Source organism: Lolium rigidum, chromosome 5 (genome assembly GCF_022539505.1).
Source record: "Lolium rigidum isolate FL_2022 chromosome 5, APGP_CSIRO_Lrig_0.1, whole genome shotgun sequence".
NCBI classification, from domain to species: Eukaryota; Viridiplantae; Streptophyta; class Magnoliopsida; order Poales; family Poaceae; genus Lolium; species Lolium rigidum.
Window position 1 is genome coordinate 113640306 of NC_061512.1, and position 9214 is coordinate 113649519.

At 38.6% G+C, this 9214-nt stretch overlaps 1 protein-coding gene across 1 annotated transcript; it reads right to left on the reverse strand.

The window, feature by feature from the left end:
- Positions 1 to 335: 335 nt before the first annotated feature.
- Positions 336 to 8989, reverse strand: LOC124651639 (phosphoinositide phosphatase SAC7-like). The gene is made up of 18 exons (XM_047190683.1): positions 8616 to 8989; positions 8446 to 8537; positions 8226 to 8283; positions 7949 to 8005; positions 7818 to 7851; positions 7615 to 7695; positions 7328 to 7434; positions 7096 to 7182; positions 6870 to 6947; positions 6371 to 6441; positions 6184 to 6282; positions 4211 to 4310; positions 3634 to 3742; positions 3465 to 3537; positions 2863 to 2956; positions 2224 to 2316; positions 1861 to 1927; positions 336 to 994 (listed from the first exon to the last, which is right to left on the reverse strand). The coding sequence occupies exons 1-18, from the start codon at positions 8976 to 8978 to the stop codon at positions 864 to 866; spliced, it is 1794 nt and encodes a 597-aa protein (XP_047046639.1). The 5' UTR covers positions 8979 to 8989; the 3' UTR covers positions 336 to 863.
- Positions 8990 to 9214: the final 225 nt, after the last annotated feature.

The following is a 9214-nucleotide window of genomic DNA, read 5'->3' on the forward strand; positions in this document are numbered from 1 at the left end:
GCGGGCCTGACGCGAGCAGTTGCGCAACGTGAATCCGATGCGCATATTTGGATTCTAATCTATAGCGGATACATCATGTATTGTGTTTCACGTCCAGCGATGTATTTAAGAAACGTGTATTTGGAGTTCCGGCTTTCATATTCATACGCAGTCTGGCTTTTCGTTTCAACATAAACGAGCTCTGAAATAGAGGTAGACGAGGACACTGCTAGCATGGGAGCCCTCATGACTGCCCACCGCCAAGCCTGGCCAATTGGAACGGCCACAGAAGGGGACTCCGCCAACTAGAAGATGCAGGTTTACATGCGCACGCTAGAAGACAGACACATGACGAGTGAAAAAACAGACAAACACGTGCAGTCTTGTATATGAATAAGCTAGCAAGCTGCCATACACAACTAGAGATGTTGCGATGCCACTTTACAATATACAGAATCTTACATTGTCTCATTCACAAGAAGGAAGCAAAACTATCATTTGCAAGATTTTGCGTGATATACACAGGTTTGTGCACCGACCAAAGAAGTGCACATGCTCCAGGTCAGCTGGCAATGCCTACCAATTGGAGACCCCAATCTAAATAACTGTAGAAGCTCTGGACAAACATCACTTTCCCATTTCAGCATAACAAAGGCAAATATCAGCTCGTGCCCGGATACTGCAAATAATTTGTGGCGACTAGGAACACCTGTTTACTGGTCAACATTCCATTATGAACTTGAAGGAATAAAGAATATAGGATCTTCAGGAGAAAAGGACGGGTGGTAACTAGATCTTCATACACAAAAAGTGCTGCCATGGTCTGATGAATGATAGTCTATCAGGCAGTGTACGTGGCACACAAAATGGTTGCTTTGCTTCCATCAGTCCCGTGACTTGTGAGAACGAGGTCGGTTTGTGAACACCCGACCATTGCTTCTGACAAAGTGTGTGATGCCAATACAAAGACCAGCCCACAGAAGTGACAGCAATAAATGACGAGAATCATTTCGAGCTGCAAAGAGGTACAAGTACAGTTATTACTTATATGTATGCATTTTCCATGAATAAAAGTGGATTTTTTTTTAAAAAAAAGGCAAAAGCTTTGCCTTATCCATTAATTAAGAAAGGTGCCCAGTTAATTAGTGGAAAACCGGGCGAAAACCATACAATAACTCCAATGACACGGGGCCACGCCCACTCTCGCCACAACCCGAAAACCACAAGGATCAATCTCAAACCGGGCGTAAGACCAAATAGCCTCCCACCAATGCCGGAGAGAATACGATTTTTGTTACAATTAACTAGGAGTAGATAAGATAGCTAATATAATGAATGCGATAGCATCTACTGGAGCTGTCGATACTTTGATACACAGTTGGCACATGCATCAGTCTAGGTTTTATGTATTATGAGTCTGTATTCTCTTCACCAGCCATAATCAAGGATGGTTATAATAATCAAATGTATAAAAGTTTCAAAATCCTCTTGGGAAAAAAAGAGTCTTCTATTAATCCTCTGAAACATGAAAATAACTGAAAGAAACTTCTCCAAACTGGATTTAGGTGGATTGCGAACGAAATCTAAACATACCCATGTTTATAAAGTGCAAACAAAATAGTGCTAAGCTGTATATTTGGGGGCTTTGGTTTTTGATACTTCCTGTTCTCCACTGCGAAATTTTACGGTCAAACCTTGTGCCCCCAGCATTGCACCCGGTGTTTTCTTAAGTAAACAATGATGAGTTGATACAAAAACCAACATTAAAAGTTGCTGGTTGACAGATTGCAAGTAAATCTTAGAGAGCACTAATTGACATAATTTCACAAAAACACCCAACATATGTTTGTTTCAGGCTTTCAATGGATTCAGAAATCTTACCTTGTCTTAGTGACATCATCATGAACAGAAGAGCTCCAGAAACCAGCGCAAAAGCAATACGGACGGACTGTAAAAGTGGAATCACACAAGTGAGAGATTTATTCTATTGTGAAAAGATCCTAAACCCATTTCTGTAACCAGCCTAGCTGTCTCCCATACATAACTATATGTAAAAGTGAGTACCAAGTGTCTGCATTCAAGCATGCCTAGTAAACAACACACCCACAAGGCCATGTGCATATCAGGTAAATGCATGGATATTCCAGAGCTGACCAATACTAGAAGACTATAAATAGGAATTTCCACTTCTCCAGTGAACAAGTTCAGAATTGTAGCAGCAAGCTATAGCAAAATTGTACCCACCGCATAACTCTCTACGAATCCTGCTTTGGTCGGAGCTGCCATGTCCCGACTAACAGATGTGGTGTAACGTCCTTGAAGAAGATCCATGGCATCCTGTACAAGACAACAAATAAACAGATAAATATATAAATAACAATGAGGTACCAGCAGGCACAGCACGCTAGTTAGTTTTTTTTTGTTGTTGGAAGAATGTTCAAATTTTGCCTGGATAATGTATGTTAGATTTGGAAACTTCAGCAACACCATTTTTTTTTATTGAGGATGCTCCTTTTGGTCAACAAGCCCTCATCAAACATATCAGTTTATTTTAAAAACATTTTCTATGTGTCTGGCAAGTTGTATGACATGTCATCAGTTCATCCAGCATGAACGCAAAATCTTCACCACTTGAATCAACTATAAGTTGCCACTTCTCATAAAATAATTTAAGCACTTGGTTTCGCCCCTACATCAAGATTTGCAATCCTACTATTCAAGCATATAAAATGGTAATCAAATGTTACCAAGGTGCTATTGAGATTTGACGTTTGGGGCACCATCAAGATGATGAATCAAGAGAGTTTCAATTGTGAAGTTACTTGGGCACTGAAAAAGCCACATACTCATGAGTATCACATGCATGCAGAGTCAGCTGTATACCTGCTTTGTTCCATCAGCAAAGTTGTTCAAGTAGTATCTAGCAAGTGAATACTGGAGATCATTTAAAATTCCATGGGCACTTCGCTTCCCGTACCTTATAGACAAAAAAGAAAATGTCAAATACGGAGAACGTGAATATACTATCACCACTATGTTTCAGCACAAGTATCCAAATATGCAATAAAAATGAGCATAAATTAAGCAGCCGTAATTTAGGATAGTTTGAAAACGGAAGCATATCTCTTAACCAGTTTCATGCAAATCTGCTAATGTTTTATCCAAGGCCCCTTTTCACTAATATGTATTGACGTTAACAAAGAGACACTACCTAAATGGTATTCTATTGCCACAACGATGGAGGGTTTGTACCATGGACGAGTATAGAGTTTTCTCAAACAAGACGCGTATGGTGTTTTGCTGCAAGGGTGGTTCAGCCGCGAACATAATCAAGGTGGTGAAATTACTAATATTCCTTTTAAATGCAAAACGGAAAGTACTAAGATTAGCAAATAGGTGTAAATGTAATGCACTTAACAATAAGAAATGTAAATGTAATGCACTTAACAATAAGAAAATGTAAATTTCCTTCTATAGGGGATTACCGAACAAAATCTCCCTTCAATGCAGGAGTTCCGGAGTACTGAATGCTTATGGCATCTCCATGATTGGCCCACACTGGAACAAGATCAGCAACATTGTTGATACATCGAAACACATACAAATGACTAGACGAGAAGTGCCCAGGTTAGTAAATATAAACATAATACTCACAAACTTTGTAGCTTGCATCAAAATCTGGATACTTGGTTATTGTATCATTATCACTGAAAATCCCAATTCGTTGAAGTTGGCTTTCCAGAATTCTTCTCCCAATCATGCTCTGTTTTGTCATAGCACAAATTATCAGAACAGTTCAGATATACAGGTGAAGACTGAAAGTTAGACAGAGGGAAGAGAAATAGAACTTATGTAAAAGCACTAGTAATGGGCAAAGTCCAGCACAGAAGGATCAATCAAGATAAAAGTAAATATAATGGGTAGTTATCCCTGAGCCGGCCCGTAGTGCTAGATTACTAGGAATTGAATTGTCCAAAATCAATTTTTGTCAGTTCTTCGCAACACCTGGTTTTGGCTAGAAGGTTTTAAAAGGTCTCCTATCAACATGGTCACACCCCCACCCCCTCCTGTCATCATCACACTGGAAACAAGTTGTTCAAGCCTATGTGACTAATGCAGGAGTCATGAGAAATAGTGAATACAAGTATTATTGGATATCAAAAAATATTGTTAAAATTGAGATCCATATGATATAGACATAAAACTGTATTTGGAAGTTTGACCCATGTACCTGAGTTACATTTGTACGATCTAAACAGTCAATACAATTTGATCTGACAGTGCCATCCTGCTCCTGAAGTTTGTCGCCTTTCTCATTCAATAGGAGGTACCTTTACCAAAACATTATCAGCAACACCATCCATAGATATAACAATCTCTAAAAATAAAGCATGAGTGAATATAGTACATAAAAGTACATAAATAATCATATTACATAAATGTACATAAAGCATAAGTGATTCCTTATGACAGAAATCTCGAACAGCTATACAAGGCAGTTACCAAGAGTATTTTTTTCAAGAAAACGCAAACGGAATCTTTGCGTTTCATTTCATTGAAAAGGTAGAGTTTGGTTTACACGCCTCCTAGGAGGTACACATTATTACAGCAAAGAGGAACCAATGAACATCCAACTTGTCGGCAGGACATCTCTGAGGGAACATATGCACTTATGCTTCCAAATCTCCAACCAATACTCTAACCTTAGAAGTGCAGTAAAAAAATATTATTGTTTACTAAGAAGAGCACATGATTGTGGGTATATGATGGTAGAGCTTTTTATATTGTAAAACCAAGAATCAAGCAGCACAAACATATAAAGTCACTTTTATAGCAAGCGGCGTGAACTAATTAACAAGCTACACTAGGCTAGAAAGTACAAGGCGCACACAGCGAAATTAGTAGTGCATCAATGATCCCTGCCTTGAATATAAGTTGTACAATCTTGGAAATCCTCAAAGAGCAAGCAGATAATATCAACCCTATATATTCATGCTATAATATTTTTGCGATTTTCACGGGATGGGCATCGATGCATCTCTCAATGGCAGGGCCGTCGAAGGGGGTACGTGAGCTGTGCAACAGCACAGGGCCCCCAATTATTTTGAGGGGGCCCAACGTCCCTAGCAATGATCTGTATTTTTTACATTAGCTGTTTATCTCCCGATCTGATTCCGATCAGTCTCCAAATCCCACCCAAAATCCAGACCATAGTCCCAGCCTACGGCCTGCATCTAGTTCTGACCACAATTAAGGTCTCATGAGGCTGTCCCAGAAACACGTATGTGAGACCATGTGTCAGTCCACACCGAAGGGAACACAAGGTTTTCCATTCATGCCAAAGTCTATCTACTAAAGAAGGATCGAGTTGCACTGTACAAAGTAACGATTGATCGACTAAAAAATGTGTTTTGCTATCCTCAGTTTCGTGTTCCTCTTTCTCCGTTTGATTGCCTCAATGGCTGATGACTGGAGGCCCCCACCTCGACGACCTGATTCCCGAAGGTCAAAGCCATGATGCCAGTCGCCAATTCGACATCAGAAACGAAATCATGTCATGACCCTTGTCATCAATTCTCCATTATTCATAGGTGGATACTTGATAGAGAAATCTTACTAAGTCCATACTCGATCTGCCAATTCATTAATTAATGAGTTCATTGATGAATATTTCATTCTCTCATTGGCTAATTGCATCCATGTGCTGTCGGCCATTGTGGAGACTGTAGTAATCTCTTCGTCCATAAAAGGATGTCTCAACTTTGTCAAAATTTGGATGTATCTATATACTAAAAGGATGTCTCAACTTTCTGAACATTTGGATGTATCTATATACATCCAAATTTAGACAAAGTTGAGACATCATTTTATGGACAAAAGGAGTAGCATAATTTCTGATGATAATTATTGGTTAATAATTTTCTCCATGCTCATTGCTTTGCAGTCAAATTGTTGGAGAAGATAGTTGGCTAGTTGCTCAAATTACCACACATGTTAGTATATTTTGTTTGAAATATAGCACATATTGCAGTTATATAATCAAGTGAAAATATGCATTAATCTGCTCAACGGTTAAGAGATTGCCTGGTTGCAGAAAAGGAAGTGAAAGATATGCAGACGAAGAAAGTAAAATCAAACTTGAATGTACAAACATGATAGTAGTACGTCATGGAAAACTCAATATTTTATATTCTGGCAACATACCCGTGTTTCTTCAGATAATCCTTAATTTGCTCATAGAGCTGAGAAAGGCGCTCGAAGTGAATATGACCACAAATACGATGGAAGTCAAAATGCACATATCTGCAGGAGACAATTCAGATACACACTTAGCTACTAAACGGTATATGATAACTCCACAGTGGGTACAAACAGCAAAAGAAAGCATTACCTTAAATCATCGTTGAGAATAGGTTCAATGGATTTTGCATATCTTTCACGGAGTCGCCCTTCACCACCACCCTAAATATGCCATATAGGAATTAAGGAAGGTATACGATGAACATTACATGGAAAACAAAATAAAGTTAACAAGCCAGTATGGCAGTATCATTAGGGAAGGGAAGAATATGGAAGTGCTCTGTCCTAAAGACAAATCCGTCACTAAAGAAAACTGGCAAAGCTCTACATAGCATAAGCTAAAGGAACAATTTAATTCCATGTCACCAAATAAAAATAATAAAATATGCCAAAGAAATAAATTGCATGGAAGTATACAAATAATTATGGGAAATCATCAATCCTCAAAATGAATAATTTAAATCTGATTTTTTCAATAGACAGCTTAAACGGGAACAGAACACACATGTGATGCTATTTTCTGAAGCGAATACCTCTTAGTTTGGACACAGCACTAAATTGAGTTAGAAGTCCAAGAGCACAGTACTTACTGTGTTGACAAGATCAACAGCCAAGACAGCTCCATATTTCTTTTTTAAGTCACTAAAGTGCCTCTCAAGTACACGTGGCTGGAAAACAGATAAAGAAGACCAAGAAAGATTAAGAAGAAAGAAAAAGATAGCATCACAGAAAAACAAGTTTATGGAAAGACATATTGGTGTACATCCTCAAGGTCATCAAAAGTTCAAAACAAAAGGACAAGTTAAGAGAGTTCACCGCTTCCTCTTGTCTAACAACATCAAAGCTAGGTTTGTATGTCAAATCAACAATCTGCTCCCACAAGAATGGCATAGAACCTCGTACCTACAAAACATATAGTTTTGTCAAGATATTTTAAGGTGCTCAAAGAATTTATTTTAACAACGCAGAACCAGCTAACTAAGACTATTAGCACATATATTAAAATAAAGGAAATGATGAAACCGTTTGTATGTCTGAAGAAGCTTACTTGTACATAGGATGCTGTATACCCTTTTGATTGCAATATCTGCTCTGATTCGACGAAGTTTGCGGCATAACCCTCTGGATCAGCTCCTCGTCTCCACATACGAGTACCTTCAGTTCAAAAATTAATCCCATGAACATGAGGATTGAGTTTCTGAAGAACAATAAATCAAGATATAACGTTATAGCAAAAAAATTGTTTACATATATTAAGATGTGTATCAGTAGTATTGATTGAAGGAAACTTGTGAACAATCTTATTTTGAATTTTTGATGCCTCCTAAACCTCACCTATCCTACCCGTGCACCTACGTGCAATGAGGGTCACATCTACCTTCTCTGACCCAACTTCTGCATGGATATTCTGAAAACCTGATATTTAGTTAAGTTGCAGCAGCTCATATTATCAAGAAGGATTCACTGAGTTTCAAAAAAAAGTCATCTTATATATCTGGTATGGACAAGGTGTATATGCCATGATAAGACAAGGATACTGCCTTGAATGACTGGCAACAAGTACTGGTCCAGCTGTTAATAGGAAAAAAAGCAGGAATTAAAACTTTGCAGATATTGGTTCTAACTCCTTTAAACTGGAAAATCAAGTAAATGGTAAAATATTTCGTACTTTGTTCTCGATTAGAGGTTCCAACAAGTAGCTATTCCATAGAAATCTCGGTTCTGCCTGAAAAGAATAATGTTCATTCATCTGAGCTACAATAGTTTTATACTCATAGCTGAAGGTGCAACAGGAAAAAGTTAGCAAAGATGAGCCCATGCTGGTACTACGTACAGAATTAGGATTAGCAACAAAAGCGTCACATATTACAAGAAACAATGGAAAATGACCAGGCCTTCCATATGTAAGCAATCTCTAGAACCAGAAATGAGAAAGAATCTCTAACCTGTCTCCAAAGAGGACGTGATTTGAACTCGTCATCTATATCACATAGCCTCTGTGAACTGGAATATCAGGGGCAGAGATATGAAGCCAATTACAGTGAGAACATAAGAAGACAAAGTAAATAAAGCATGTAAGATGTCTGTACCGGCTGCATTCAAAATTTTAATGACTCGACTGTACACAGAGTGTAGCTGGCAATGTTTTGTAAGCAAGATACTCACTTAAGTGTTAAGTTGATATCATAGGAGAAGTAGAGGCCCATGGTCCTCTCAGCAGCATCCAGCAGTTCCGATATATCAGATTCCATTTTTTTCTGCTCACAGTTCACCAGGGTGTTTAAATGGAATATAGGTGAAAAGATATAACTAGGAGCAAACAAGCATTTTTATACCTGCTCAGAAGAAGTGTTTGGCGAGTTATTGCAGGCAAGAACTTTCAATCCTGTCACTTTAAAAATTGCATGTCCCAAGTAGGATCCCACACAATCACGGTCGGTGATCACCAGAAAGTACGACCCAACTGCAAGTTTGAGCACTCCTATCACACCATACACCGTTCGGACCTTAGGATTCGTGGAGGGGCTACGTGGTGGCAACTCTTCAACTAAATTCATTGATCCATTAGCCCGGCTAACAGACAAATAAAAGTCAGCAAGACCATCAATTGGTTCAAATATATAACGATCTGCAAACTCCCAGAGTCTCAGTCTTGTGTGGAGTTTACAGGACGGGTTCGCGTCATTTGCCCCAGCCATGATGGGATGCCCTGAAATAGAGAATAAATACCAGCAGTGGTAAGCCTAGTGAACAACCATATGGGATACAGCGAGGGATACAAGTAAAAGTTTAATATATGCCAACAGTCTACATTGTGATAAACACCACCCACAATTATTCATTTGTCTCAATTAAGATACTCCTGATGTTTAGTCTGTTAGTCGTTTCACTAAAATTGAACTAAAACCAAAATATGTTTTCTAATGCAGGATTG

Coding starts and splice junctions, on each gene's coding strand:
- LOC124651639 (XM_047190683.1), bottom strand. CDS start 8,978: ATGGCTGGGGCAAATGACGCGAACCCGTCCTGTAAACTCCACACAAGA. Junction 8,006..8,225: donor CACGTCCTCTTTGGAGACAG/GTTAGAGATTCT, acceptor TATTCTTTTCAG/GCAGAACCGAGATTTCTATG. Junction 995..1,860: donor GATGATGTCACTAAGACAAG/GTAAGATTTCTG, acceptor ACCTCTTTGCAG/CTCGAAATGATTCTCGTCAT.